Genomic DNA, 15,803 nt, shown 5'->3' with positions numbered 1-15,803 from the left:
TGTATTAATGCTGTCTTTTCCATTTCCAAATTAATTTTATAGTATTTGAGTAACTTGCCATTATACAACATTTTGTTGTATTCTCATGCTATCAAATGCCTTGCAATGATTTTCACTTTTGTTCAATTGTGACAGCCCACATGCATGTAGTGAGGTACCATGATCAGCAAATGAAGTTAACAGTTTATCTAGTTTTTGATGGTGGTGAAGATTGCCAACTTGGATATATATGTTATGGGTTATTTATATCCAGCCAGATGGACTTCAGTTTAATGTCTCATCTTGGAAAAATTTATGCATTAGTCATTACTTGAAGTAACTTGGATTATGTGCTGGAGTCCTGGAGTGGGGTTTGAATATAGTCTGATGGTATGGTAATGACTTCTGTGCAGTTGTCTACATTTTCTCTTATGCATTTATTTTTTGCATTCAGCATCACTATGTAGGTTGTCATAATATTTCCTCTCCTTTGAACTACCCCAGTGACATGCAGTTCAACTCTCCCAAGAAGTTTTGTTTTCATTTTTATATTTGATGAAATGAGTATCCTAGTCCTTGTGGCTGGGCTTGTTGACTGCAGGCAGAAATTTTCATCAGCTAAAAAAAACTGCAGTTTGAACTTTGACTTTCTGGACTGCATTCAAACCCAGTTTGCTCAGGTGAAATCCAGTATTGGTAGAATGTCCCAATTTCCCCAATTAATTTTAATACACTTCTTATGAAAATTGTGAGACTCGATGCATCATCAACTAGTTGCAGCAAAGAAAGGTTAATTTTCTTATTGTTTCTATGCTGAATCTCTGCAAGATGAAGAATGATTAGTCCCATTCCTAGCCCTTTCACTGCAATCTTCCAAGTTTTTTTCAGGTATCTATCCAATTCTCTAGAAGATTATTGTGTGAATCCACCTCTACCACATTCTCAGATGGTGCATTCCAGAACCTAACCTACATTTCTTCAAAACAAATTATTTTTTTTTCAGTTGCTTTTGGTCATTCAATTCACCCAAAATTGATAACCTCTGGTTTCTAACTTCTGCCAATGGGAGTAATAAATCTTCACTGTCCAGATTGTGATGTAAGATTTTTTTTTAATCAACCTGTGCTGAGAAGCTATTACATGGGAGAGGATGTATTTTGAACCAAGGCCGCCTAGTGTTATGATTATCAAAGATTTTTATCAATTGTCCCATCAGTAAACCCCCCTCCCCCTGCCAATGTTTACACCACTGAAGTTCATCCTGGAAATCCTCAAATCTTTTCAACACCTTCACTAATATTTTCATGTCCTTCCCAGAATATGTTGTCTAGAAGTCAATATAATACTTCAGCTAAAGGCTGGGCCAGTGATTATAAATGTTCATGAAAATGGTTTGCTTCTGTAATTTATGCCTCTATATTGATGCTTTAGTAACCACTTTCTTGACTTGTTCTTCCACCTTCAATGACTTGTGCATCTCCACCTCCATCTTTCTATACCACTTTTAGAATTGTACCTTATATAATTCTCTCATTCTTCTAAAATCAATTCACATTATTGATTTTATTTCCCACAATCCATTGGCTTGTGATCTAGAAGTCTAACAATTTCAGTTAATGCTTTCAAATTTGTCATTACAAATTTTGAAATTTGTAGCCAGTAAATCAATGTTGTTAATTGTGACCAAGGTGGGCAGCAAGCCTAGTATGGAGTGGGGAGGGTCCTATTGTTTTTTTTGTAGATTATTTAGATTAGATTAGATTACTTGGTGTGGAAACAGGCCCTTCGGCCCAACAAGTCCACACCAACCCACCAAAGTGCAACTCACCCATACCCCTACATTTGCCTCTTACCTAACACTACGGGCTATTTAGCATGGCCAATTCAACTGACCCGCGCATCTTTGGACTGTGGGAGGAAACCGGAGCACCCGGAGGAAACCCACGCAGACACGGGGAAAACGTGAAAACTCCACACAGTCAGTCACCTGAGGGGGAATTGAACCTGGGTCTCTGGTGCTGTGAGGCAGCAGTGCTAACACTGTGCCGCCCACGTGTCATGTGCCTTCCACAAACCAACTGTTCACATTAATTGCTGTTTCTTGTCAGTCAACCAACAATATGCCAACGCTTTTACTGTCCCTTTTTCTTTCTCTAGGCTCCTATTTTGACAAAACTATCGTGTGCCACTTAATGAACACATTTCAGAACTCTAAACTCTATATCACATCAACCCCATTTACCTTTATAAGCCCTTTATTTTTACTTCCTCTACAAATTCAGTTATGTAAATTGAACAATTTACCTTTTTTAAAAAGTGCTAGCTTTCTTTACAAATAATTGGATGAATGTAAATTAATCAATATCAAATTATGATTTCTAAAAGCTTTTCCATCACCCAAATTAAACTAATGTAGCTAAATGGTTTATCTTGCACCTTTTGAGAATGAGTAAAAATTAGAACAGCTTTGTTCCTCTATAGAGATTATAATTTTAAATATTAGGTTTTAACAATATTTTCATCAGATCACATCTGTCAAGAAATGTCGCAAGTGAAGCTGAAACATTAGTAAAATATTGGGATATCTATAATCTAGGTAAAGCTTAACCTTGCCAAGATGAAATATTGATGAAATAAAGTACATTGCATGCAATGATTGCCTAATATGACAGGCACAAATGATTTTAATGGACAATCAATTACATTTTTTCCTTTCTCTTTGATCACTTAAGTGACAAACCTGTGAAGAAATCAAAATATTTGCTGTCCTGCCTGACATTTTTTGTTGTAACCAATGATACTACCATGCCATTTTTTCAGAAAAAAGTTCTAAATGTACTAACCAATTAGTGGTTTATCTCTTATCAGAATGCTCTTTTAAAGTGTGTATTAATAACTTTGATTTTTAAACAGCAACTACAGGTTATGTGGAATAGGATGTAAAAGTTGGATGTGAACCTTTTGTTACTGAGAAATAGAAATCTATTTGCTTGCCCTTTTAATATTTTGAATTTTAAGTTTGAAATTACTATTGTAAAGCAATCTCTGAAAAAAAAACTAGGTGTGACTAGAGTAATGTAAAACATCAAATTTGTATGTTGTTTGTACATTTAGCTTTATACTTTTTTTTGTTTACAGCTTTGTCACCTACTATTAGTATTCTCGTTGCGATGGAAAGTCTTGTCTGCTTGGGTTTCTTTTAGTATGTTCACATAGGAAAGAAGTTTGAAGCACAGATAAATGATTTAGTCGTACAGTTTCATTTTAATGAAATGATCACTCTTTTGTATCAGTAATAGCCAATGCAGCTGTCTGCTCACGTTCAGCTTCTTCTTTCCATTTCGCCTTTTTTGCTCGATTCCAGCTGGCAAGCGATTCATGTCGTTCAGCAGCCTGAAGAGTGCAAAAGAATACAGAATATATTGAAAGCTTAATTGCATTCAATAATTGTCCAATACATGAATCCTTAACTGCAACAGTTTAGTGACCAAAGGTGGAGAGATCGGAGGTTCACGTAGGGGAAAAAAACAGAATATTGTTGTGGTTCTGTTTGCCGAGCTGGGAATTTGTGTTGCAAACGTTTCGTCCCCAGTCTAGGTGACATCCTCAATGCTTGGGAGCCTCCTGTGAAACGCTTCTGTGAGGTTTCGTCCAGCATTTATAGTGGTTTGAATCTGCCGTTTCCGGTTGTCAGTTCCAGCTGTCCACTGCAGTGGCTGGTATATTGGTCCAGGTCGATGTGCTTATTGATTGAATCTGAATCTGTGGATGAGTGCCATGCCTCTAGGAATTCCCTGGCTGTTCTCTGGCTTGTCCTATAATAGTAGTGTTGTCCCAGTCGAATTCATGTTGCTTGAAATCTGCGTGTGTGGCTACTAACGATAGCTGGTCATGTCGTTTCGTGGCTAGTTGGTGTTCATGGATGCGGATCATTAGCTGTCTTCCTGTTTGTCCTATGTAGTGTTTTGTGCAGTCATTGCATGGGATTTTGTACACTACATTGGTTTTGCTCGTGCTGGGTATCGGGTCCTTCGTTCTGGTGAGTTGTTGTCTGAGAGTGGCTGTTGGTTTGTGTGCTGTTATGAGTCCTAGTGGTCGCTGTAGTCTGGTTGTCAGTTTGGAAATGCTCCTCATGAATGGTAGTGTGCTAGTCCTTTGGGTTGTGGTATGTCCTCATTCTGTTGTCTTTCCCTTAGGCATCTGTTGATGAAAGTGCTCGCGTATCCGTTTTTGGCGAATACATTGTATAGGTGTTCTTCCTCCTCCTCTTCCTGTTGGGGTGGTTGCTTTCATAGTTCAGGACTTGGTCTGTGTGTGTGGCTTTCCTGTATACCTTTGTGCTGAATTCTCCGTTCGGTGTTCTCTGTACCATCACGTCTAGGAATGGGAGTTGGTTGACCACCCCAACACACACAAAAGAAGTTGCATCAAGACACTGTTCAAAAGGGCCACAACACACTGCAGCACACCAGAACTGCAAAAAGCGGAAGAAGAACACCTATACAATATATTCGCCAAAAACTGATACCCGCGCAATTTCATCAACAGATGCCTAGGGGAAAGACGACGGAATGAGGACATGCCACAACCCAAAGGACTAGCCACACTACCATACATCAGGAGCATTTCCGAACTGACAGCCAGACTACTGCGACCACTCGGACTCATAAGTGCACACAAACCAACAGCCACTCTCAGACGACAACTCACCAGAACGAAGGACCCGTTACCCAGCACGAGCAAAACCAATGTAGTGTACAAAATCCTATGCAAGGACTGCACAAAATACTACATAGGACAAACAGGAAGATAGCTAACGATCCGCATCCATGAACATCAACTAGCCATGAAACGACACGACCAGCTATCCTTAGTAGCCACACACGCAGATGACAAGCAACATGAATTCGACTGGGACAACACTACTATTATAGGGCAAGCCAAACAGAACAGCCAGGGAATTCCTAGAGGCATGGCACTCATCCACAGATTCAATCAATAAGCACATCGACCTGGACCCAATATACCGGCCATTGCAGCGGACAACCGGAAACGGCAGATTCAAACCACTATAAATGCCGGAGGAAACATCACAGAAGCGCTTCACAGGAGGCTCCCAAGCACTGAGGATGTCACCTAGACAGGGGACAAAAAGTTTGCAACACAAATTCCCAGCTCGGCGAACAGAACCACAACGATATTCTGTTTTTTTTTCCCTACGTGAACCTCAGATCTCTCCACCACAACAACGAGCACCCGACCTATAAATCTTCTCCCAAACCTTGAACAGAACATTCTTATACTTTCCCCCAAGTCTTAAATGTCTTCAGGTGGATTTGGGTGCTACATACGAGTTACAATGTTAACGTGCAGGAATAAAAAAGTCATTCATCACTTGTGCAGGGTTTTCGATCAGACTCTTAGTGATACATTGTGTTCAGTTTTAGCCTCAAAGGACACACTGAAATTTAAAGGGTGCAATAAAAGATCCATTAGGTCGACTTCTGGGATTTAAGGGTTTTTAAGAAGAGGCTGCTGTTTACAGTAGCATGAGCTTTTACTCCCTGCAATTAAGGAGGGTAAGAAGTAATCTAATTGAAACTTAAAAATCTAAGAGGACACACTAAGTAGTTGTTGAGAAGCTGTTTCCTGACTGGACAGTTCGGAACCAGTGGACACAGTCTCAATGCAAAACACGTACATCCTATTCAATCTGCGCTAGATGACTTTTTAATCTGAGGGAATCAACAAGTAGAGATCTTGCTCATGGAGTTGAGATGTTTGAGTCAGCAAATGTGACTCACCATGAAATTGTATTAATTTTTCCTACCTGTTTTCCAGATGCAATCATAACGAAACAAGCTGCAATAGTCAAGCCAATCATTATGTAGCAGGTTTTGACTCGTGCCCTGTTTCTTGCTGCGTTCAGCATTTCAAACCTGTCAGTCACAAATGCAAAAAAGAAGTTGACATTGTTATATGTTGATTCTACAAATTCCATGGCAACATCTTGCCAACGTTACTTCAACGGCCCTTTCTCTAGTCCTTTACCAAGAACAGTATTATGTGGTATTCTTTCTCCTCCGTTTTCATTCTCCAAGTCAGTTGCCTTCTGTACTTGGGCATGCATTGCCCTTCTTTCAACCTAGAATTTACTTCCAACATTGTGGGAGGGCGATTAGAATTTAAGGAGAAGATTGATTTTCTACTGTAGGGAATCTGGGGACGGAAAACAATACACAACCTTGTTCGTACTGTGAGAAATCAGTTATTGCTATAAGAGCAAAAGCCTTTGCAGCATGAGTAGACTATTTTGCACTTTGAACCTGCTCTGTCACCTTTTAAGGTTGACTGATTTGCTTGTCATCTCAACTCAGCACCCTACCCCATTAAATATCAACTCCTTTGTTGGTCAAAAATCTTTAATTCACCTTCCACTGTCTTCTGGGGAAAATAATTCCATGGACTAATGTCAGAAAATAATGTTCTCCTCTCCACCTTAACTGGGATGTCTTCTATTCTCCAACAAGGAGAAATATCCTCCTAGTAACCACCCTATCATTATCTTAGATCTTGTGTGTGTCTCAGATACCCACTGGCGTTTAGAAGGAGAGGTTATGGATCCAACCTGTTCAACCTATATAAAATAAGGCCAAGAATAAGTTGTGATAAACTTCTCCCAAATGCTTTTAATGCAATTGTATCATTTTTATTCCCCCCCCCCCCCCCCCCCCAGTAAGGAGACCAAAATGGTTCCTAATCAATTGCTGTGCCTACACGTTGTTGTTTTGTGATTCATGTGCCAACACACATGGATTCTTCTGTACCTCCACCACCTGCAATCTTGTTCTCTTTAAATAGTGTACCGTTTGTTTTAATTGTGCCTGCAAAAGTTCCCCTTTTTTTGTCAGTACACTACCTGCCAATTTGTAGTCACTCATTTAATCTACGTCTCTTTGCAGACTCGCTTCCACTTGCCATTTTACTTTGGTATAATCAGCAAATTTAGCTGCCGTACATTTGGTTCCTTTGTCCTGGTCATTGATCCACCTGAGACTCCATTTGTTACAACCTGCGATGCTGAAAATGACCCATATAACTTTTATTATCTTCTTCCTGTTACCTAAACAGTCATGCTAATTTAAGGCAAGAATAGACGTTTTGAATTAGTAATGAATTGAAGGGTTATGGAGAGCAGGCAGCAAAGTAGAGCTGAGGGCAAAATACGATCAATCATGGTCAGACCAAATGGCAGAGCAGGCTTGAGGGACTTAACAACTAGCAGATGGAGTTTGTAATTATGTTAATATGTTACCCCTACACCAAGTTCTCTTATTTTTTGTTGTAACCTTTGATGTGGCAATATATCAAATGTTTTTAGGAAATTCAAGTAAATTGCATCTACAGGTTCCCTTTTCCCCACCACCTTGTTATTTCATCAAAGCACTCCAATGACACAATATCCTTCTTGTCCCATTTTGATTTTTTTAAATATCTGTTACAACCTCCTTCATAGATTCTAAAAACTTCTTGTGACATATTACGTTTATAAGCTCAGTTTCTTGATATCTGCCTCCTTTCCTCCTTGAATTTGTTATATCCACTATTTTATAATCAATTAAGCCCCCATTAACTCTTTTAATACTCTAAGATGTAGCCTACTGCATCATTAGTTTAATAACTTCACCCAGTAACATTTTTCTGGTGATGGTGATTATTTCAAGTTCCTCCTTCCCTGTCATATCAATTTTCATACTTCGATAAGTTTTCTAATACTTCTACAGTGAAGATGATCACAAAATAGCATTCAATACTTCCCAAATGTCCCTATTTTCCATTATTAATTTCCAAGACTTTCTCTTTAAAGGATCAACCTTGCGTTTGTTTATCTTTTACTCTTTCAAATATAGCAGAGAAAGGTGGCCTTCTCTCATTACCTATTTAATTTCTTGAGTTCATTATTTGCATATTCTTAAAGTCTGTCCAAAACTTCTGATGTACCACTAATCAAATTTCATACCATCCTTCACTTCTGTATTTAGTCATATAACATGAACATTTGTCCGAGTCTTACTAGAATAAATCTTTAATGGTGTTATTTTTTAAAGTCTGACACTGTTTCCACTATCATCTCTTTCAACCTAGTTCCCTTGGTTATTGTCTATACCTATCACATGTTTCTCACTTTCAAATTGAACACAAGTTCTGTCATGTTATGATTGCTATTTAAGAGATTATGGATTCCTTGTATTACACATTACTATAGAGGATAGATATTTATACTACTGAAACTGAGTAAATGATAATATAACCAAAGGAACACAACAGAAGGACAGTGAAAGAGATTGAAGAAGATGTCTATATTTACCACAAGTGTATATTGCTACAAAGAGAATTTAAAGAAAACCTTACTGCAGTCTATGTCTAAGTCACTTAGCATAAGATGAATCTACTTCAGCTGTGATAGAGCTTGAAGTCAACAATCACCAAAGTTAGAGAAGCCTACTACCTGTTTGATGCTAGATGATACTACTCTATGAAATTGCCAAGAAACATTGAATGGCCTTTGCTTATCTGGTTTGTGCAATAAGCATATAGATTAACCTCACTCATGATTATCATTTACCTTTCTTACATGCTCTATATTGTTACAGGCAGACCCTGGTTGAGGTTCCCCAATTTGTTATGGTTCCAGATGGGATACTAAGATCCCAAGTGAGAATGGGTGAATTGGCTCCCCTTCTCCTTCCCTCATGGATACCTGTCTTCCAGACACAAATAAATTTATTCCTAAAGCAACCAATTTAACCATGCTTTCTTGAGTTAACAAAAAGAGAATTTGTTATATACTAAACTTGAGAAGAATTAGTAACATATTATGTGTTCACAGAGATTAGAAATAAGAGGTGAGCCAAAAAGAGATAAGTTTAAAAGAAAATAAATGTATTGATACAGCTGTGAATTGTTCATGAAGAGCAGATCGTTGAATATTGCAGTGAAGGTTAATGGGAGCAGTGATGCTGAATAGTCATTTTCATGGTCCTTAGTTTTGGATGAGAATTTGTGGTTTTTATTCCTTTTGACCTTGATTGAATTCCAACATTCAGGATGAGAAAGAATCCTTTTGTTGTCCTATTTCTTTGAATTGGCTGTGGGCTGGCTGACATTTAGCACTAGTGAGAGAGCTCCTTTGTCTGCAATACAGGGTGTCTAGGGAATGATTATCCACCTATGACTTTCACAGCACAGTAGTGCTTGAACCTAAACTGATATACACGTGAATGTTCAGTCCCACTCTCGGAGGTGAACCTCACTTTTTGACTGCTGTGTATTGTTCTATTTTCTTTGTAGTCCCAAGAGATTATATTCTAGTCTGGTTTGACTTGCTTCTTCCCTCACCTGGTCTCTGACTTTGAAGAGCTCTTGTCAAAACTCCCTTTCATCATAAGTTGACATTGAGTCTCTCTCTTCAAAAGGTCACTTAATTACATTTGCAGCCAGCATGAGGAGATAGGCAGCAAATTAAGCAGCAGAACGTCAAAAGGTAATAATCTTTGCATTATTACCTGAGCCACGTGCAAATTGGCATATGGTAAACAAAGTTAAGAGCAATTAATGTGTGATTTAAAGATGCTGTGGTTTGAAGGGACAGAGAATACAGATCTAAGAGTTAATTAACAGATACGACTTGAGATTACAAAAATAATCAAAAGCACAAAACTTGTGCACGTAGCATTTGAAATAAGACAAATGTGTTACTAGTACAAATTGAGATACATAAGTATGATCTAGTGGCCATAACAGAGATGTGGCCACAGGCTGATCTCGATTGGGACCTGAATACTGTGATTTCAAAAGGATAGGAAGCTGGGAAAGGTTGGAGGGGTAACTCTGTTAATTAAGGATGTAATTAGCACAACACAGAGGATAACCTCAATTCAGGAGACCAGAATATAGAATCAGTCTGGGTAGAGACAAGGAATGATTAAGGCAAGGGATCACTTGTGGGAGTTAGGTACAGGCACTCTACCTGTAACCATCATGGTATGATGGGATATCAAAGAAGGAATAATGAGAGCTTGTCAAAAAAAGTACAGCAATTAACATGGGGGCTTTTAACTTGCATCTAGACTGGAAGAATCAGATGGAAATTTATTGAATGTTTTCAGTAATTTCTTAGACTAGGATGTTATGGCACCATCCAGAGCTGGTTTTGACAAATGAAATAGGATGACTGACCTAATAGTGAAAGTGCCTCTGGGTAGTGGCAACAATAATTTGAATTTCATATACAATGTTAGGAAAAGAAGTGTTGGTCCAAGGCAACTATTTTAAATTTTATAAAGGACACGAAGGCAGAGCTAGCTAAAGTAAACTAGTGAATCCTTACTGAGGTAAGGCATCTAAGTAGACAATAGGTGCAGGAGTAGGCCATTCTGCCCTTCAAGCCTGCACCACCATTCATTATGATCATGGCTGATCATCCTCAATCAGTATCCTGTTCCTGCCTTATCTCCATAACCCTTGGTTCCACTATCCTTGAGAGCTCTATCTAACTCTCTTAAATGAATCCAGAGACTGGGCCTCCACTGCCTTCTGGGACAGAGCATTCCACACACCCACCACTCTCTGGGTGAAGAAGTTTCTCCTCATCTCTGTCCTAAGTGGCCTACCCCTTATTTTTAAGCTGTGTCCTCTGGTTCAGGACTCACCCATCAGCGGAAACATGTTTCCTGCCTCCAGAGTGTCCAATCGTTTAATAATCTTATACATCTCAATCAGATCCTCTCTCAGCCATCTAAACTCAAGGGTATACAAGCCCAGTTCCATACATACACCACCCACTGCATGAAACAGTTGCCCCTCAGGTCCCTCTCTCATATTAAACATATGTCCTCTAGTTTTGGACTCCCCTACCCTGAGGAAAAGGCATTGGCTAATCACTCTATACATGTCCTTCATGATTTTATAAACCTCTGTAAGGTCACCCCTCAGCTTCTGATGCTCCATGGAAAATAGCCCCAGCCTATTCAGACTCTCGCTATAGCTTAAGCTCTCCAATGGCAGCAAAAGACTTGTAAATTTTTTCTAAACCCTTTCAAGTTTAGCAACATATTTACTATATCAGAAAGACCATAGTTGAATGCAGCATTTAAAAGTGCCTTCACCAATGCCCTATACGTAACGCAATATGACTCCCTACTCTTATATTCAATGCACTGACCAATTTTCTTTTGTAAATATATTTATTAGTAATGTTTTTTTAACTTTATAAAATTATTGAAAAAACAATCAATCAATCACAAATATCAGTATAATAAAAAGAATAAAAACAAATTACAATACAACTACTATCTACTAACTACTAGCCTACTCTATAATACAAAGCAAACTCTATCACTGTGTAAAGCAACACCAAAAAAAAGAAAGAAAAGCAAAAAAAAAACCAAAAAACCACAAAATACAGAACAGCTATACTCGGCGCAAGGCTCCCAAACAAAGGAACGGGAGCATTGTACATATGCCCGTATTAACTCGGGAGACCCCCTCCAGGGCCCAGGGCTTCACAAATTTAACCATCTTGGTTAAACAAATGCCCTAGTTAAGATAACTGACAAATCTATATCCAAATAACTCAAGTAGGGCAGCCATGTCTTATAAAAATGGTCTGTTGTGTGGTGCACCATGTTTGTGAAAAAGTCCAAGGGAATGTGCTCTATAATTAATTTCTGCCATCCCAGCAAGCCCGGCGGGTTCTCAGACACTCAATTCATCAGAATATTCTTCCATACACAGTATGCAAGAATATTAAATAGTTTCTTCCCATGCCCGTCTAAAGATGGTAAATTCGGTAGACCTAAGAGGAGAGATATTGGGTATATTTTGACTTCAGTCCTCAATACCCTCCCTATCTCTCCTGCCACAGCGCTCCAATAAACACGGAGCCTGTGGCATGTCCAGAAGCAATGGATAAGAGTACCTCCACTTATTTTACATTTGGGGCACACTGAAGATGCCCCTTTGTTAAACTTCGCCAGATGGTCTGGTACCAGATGAGTCCTGAGCAGAAATTTTAACTACATAGTGCATGTCCTGTTACAGATTGAATCTTTCGAGTATTCTCCGATATGTTCTCCCATGTCTCAGAAGAGATCTCCACTCCTAGCTCAGACCTCACATAACCGGTTAATATCCTGCCAGGCCCTGCCATCCAGCAGGTGACAGAGGGTACTAACCGAAAGGGTGCTGTGGAATGTAGCAACAGCCTCTCTGTATCGGGCTTACAGGGCTTAGTGAGAAGTGTAGTCTTCTTCTGGATGAAATCCCTAACCTGAAAAAAACAGAAAAGATCTCTGCTGGGCAACCCGTATTGGCAGCTCAAAAGACATTATAACCTCTCCCTCAAACAAGTCTCTCAAACTAGAAACTCCTCTCGCTGCCTATAGTTTGAACCCTGAGTCCATCATCCCTGGTTGGAACCCTGGTATGCCAACTATAGGTATAAGTGGTGAAGTCTTGGATAAACAGCCCTCATTCTGATGCATCACGCTCCATGCCTTGACTGTACTAATGACAATGGGGTTCCGGCAGTGGTCCATAACTGTCCTCATCTTATCCATGAATAACAGGTCAATAATAAGAGGGCACTTTGCTTGGGGGGTCTCAACATCCAACCATATTGAGTTTGGATCGTTACCTGCCCAGTCACAGACAAAGGACAGCAGGGAACTCAATTGATACCTCCTGATGTCTGGGAAATCAACTCCTTCCCCTCCTTGAGGCAACTGCAATTTAGTAAGTTTGATGAGGGGCCGCCCACGAAGCCAGATAAAGAAACCAAACCACCCCAAAGCATCCTCAGTGTTGACCTGGGAAACATTATAGGGAGCATACGCATGGGATAAAGCAAATGAGGAAGAACATTCATCTTAATGAGAGATATTCGACCCAGCCATGAAATTGGAAGAGCCCCCCATCTCTGGAAATCTCGCCTAATATTGTCGAGCAAGTGAGCAAAGTTAGTCTGAAATAACAGATCAAACTTGGGGGTAATAAAAATGCCTTGGTACCGGAACCCTGACCATGACCACTTAAAAGGGAACTTGGAGCCACCTTCATTGGGCGGCACGGTGGCACAGTGGTTAGCACTGCTGTCTCACAGCACCAGAGACCCGGGTTCAATTCCCGACTCAGGCGACTGACTGTGTGGAGTTTGCATGTTCTCCCCGTGTCTGCGTGGGTTTCCTCCGGGTGCTCCGGTTTCCTCCCACTGTCCAAAGATGTGCGGGTCAGGTGAATTGGCCATGCTAAATTGCCCGTAGTGTTAGATAAGGGGTAAATGTAGGGGTATGGGTGGGTTGCGCTTCGGCGGGTCGGTGTGGACTTGTTGGGCCGAAGGGCCTGTTTCCACACTGTAAGTCTAATCTAATCTAATCAACTTCTGGCACATCCTTAAGGTTCCCCAAAGGCATAGCCTCCAATTTTGCAAAGTTAATCTTATATCCTGGAATAGCCCCAAATGAATTGATTTATTGTATCAAATGGGGTACAGAGGTGATCGAGTTTGATAAAAACAGAAGGACATCATCCATGTACAATGTAATCTTGTGTGCCCTCGATCCCACTTCCGGAGCGGTTATGTGGACGTTCTGACGAATGCTCTATCACTAACAGTGAGAGGGGGCAGCCTTGCTGACTACCCCGACCAATTGTAAAATTCCCAAACTTCACCCTGTTGGTGATGACCGCGGCCAGAAGGTGGCGATATAAAACCTCCACCCACCTAGCAAAGACCCCACCCAACCCAAACTGTTCAAAGACATAAAAAAGATAAAACCATTCCACCCAGTCAAATGCTTTCTCTGCATCTAAGGAAATCACCAATCCCTGAATCGATCGTTGCTGACAAACTTGGACCATGTTCGGTAACCTTCTAATATTATTAGAGGACCTATGGCCCTTATAAGGCTTGTCTGGTCCTCTTTAATAATATGGGGCAACACCCTTTCCAACCTCAGTGCCAGGATCTTAGACAGAATCTCGAAATCTGAATTTAATAGAGAGATTGGCCTGTATGAGGCACAATCCTCAGGAACCTTCCCCTTCTTAAGAATTAAGGAAATATTAGCTTCTCTCAAAGATGGTGGTAGGCATTCACGCATATAAGAGTGATTGTACATCTCCAACATTGGCCCTGACAGAATCCCTATAAACTCCTTATAAAACTCACCCGGGAGACCATCAGGGCCAGGCACTTTCCCACTCTGAAGTTGCCTAGCTGCTTCCCAGTATTTCCTGAACTGTCAAGGGGGCATTAAGGGGAGAGGCCTGTTCCAAGGTTACTCCTGGGAGGTCCAGGTTCTTTAAAAAGGTCTCCATTTTAGCCCTCCTGTCTTCGCAACCTTCAGACCAATACAATTCAGAGTAAAAGCTCCGAAAAGCCTCATTAATCTTTTTAACATCGTATGTAAGGGCCCCGGCGCTGACTCTGATTGCAGTAATGAATTGGGGAGCACACTTTTTCCTAGTCAGCTACACTAAATACTTCCCTGGCCTATCCCTATATTCAAACAGCCTCTGTCTAGCAAAAGCAAGTTCTTTCTTTGCATTTTGTGTCAGTATTGAATTCAAGGCAGCCCGGAGGGACGTGATCCACTACAACTTAGTCACCGAAGGCCACACAAAATGTGCTGCCTCCACGGCTTTCAACCGCATCTCAAGTAGACGCTGCTGTTCCTCCTTCTGTCGTTACCAGCTAGCCGAATAGGAAATAGCTAATCCCGTAGCAAAGGCCTTAGCAATCTCCCACAGCAGAGACGGACTACTAGCCATGCCTGAGTTGATAGTCAAGAATTCCTGAAACTCCTTCAAAAGTATTCCACAAATTTGGAACCCTTAAGGAGAAAGGGTTCCAAATGCCAGTGCTGCAAACCTAGCCCTTCATTCTTGGCCTTAACCTCCAAATATACTGCCACATGATCAGAGATAGCTATATTCCTAATTTTACAACTCAATCAAATCCAGAAGGGCCGAGGGAGCCAGAAAGAGGTCAATCCTCGTGCGACATTTATGTGAGTTTGAAAAAAAGGTGAAGTCCCTGCCAGTAGGGTGAGGACATCTCCAAATATCCACCAACCCCAACTTCTCGTATAAGTCAGCTCCCAGCTTGGCCTGCAAAGAAATAGTTGGGGCCCACAAGGCATCCTGACCACTGTCGGATCCAAAAGACAATTAAAATCCCCCGCCCCATAATAATGTGCTGTGTTCCAAAAGCACTCAACTTTGAAAAAGCACTAATCACAAATTTGAGGGGATATGCCGGAGGACAGTAGACATTTAAAATGCCATATTCCTCCCCATGTATCAGGGCTTTAAGTATCACAATCCGTCACTGCTCATCTTTCACCTACTCTAATAATGTGAACAGAAGGTTTTTCTGGATAACTCCCACCACTCCCCTACTTTTAGTAATACAGGATAAAAAGAATACCCAGTCATAACCCCACTGTTGTAATTTCAGGTAGTCCCTATCATCAAGATGGGTTTCCTGCAACAAAGCGATATCAACCCTTTCCCTCTTAAGGCTAGAAAGCACTTTTTTCCTTTTAATAGGCAAATGACTTCCCTTAATGTTCCAGGTGCACCATTTAATAAGACACTTAGCCATATCCCCTTTCAGACACCCTTGAACCCCTCAGAGGGAGAACCCTGCTTACAAAGTGCTGAGCATAAGTAAACAATGACCCATAGAATCGAAAAACTATATATACAAAAACAACTCTATCATAATTATAAACAACTATTGCTACCAAAAAACTAAAAAG

At 40.4% G+C, this 15,803-nt stretch overlaps 1 protein-coding gene across 1 annotated transcript in view; it reads right to left on the bottom strand.

Moving 5' to 3' along the window:
- Positions 1 to 3,223: 3,223 nt before the first annotated feature.
- Positions 3,224 to 15,803, bottom strand: part of LOC132805793 (protein FAM162B-like) — a 47,106-nt gene continuing 34,526 nt past the window's right edge. Inside the window, exons 3-4 of the mRNA XM_060821061.1 lie at positions 5,810 to 5,918; positions 3,224 to 3,372 (exon numbers count right to left, since the gene is read on the bottom strand). Coding sequence (XP_060677044.1) covers positions 3,256 to 3,372; positions 5,810 to 5,918 — 226 coding nt within the window. The 3' untranslated portion in view covers positions 3,224 to 3,255. The remainder of the gene's footprint in view (positions 3,373 to 5,809; positions 5,919 to 15,803) is intronic.

This window comes from Hemiscyllium ocellatum, chromosome 3, assembly GCF_020745735.1.
Source record: "Hemiscyllium ocellatum isolate sHemOce1 chromosome 3, sHemOce1.pat.X.cur, whole genome shotgun sequence".
NCBI classification, from domain to species: Eukaryota; Metazoa; Chordata; class Chondrichthyes; order Orectolobiformes; family Hemiscylliidae; genus Hemiscyllium; species Hemiscyllium ocellatum.
This window is presented reverse-complemented; position numbering and strand designations above follow the sequence as displayed.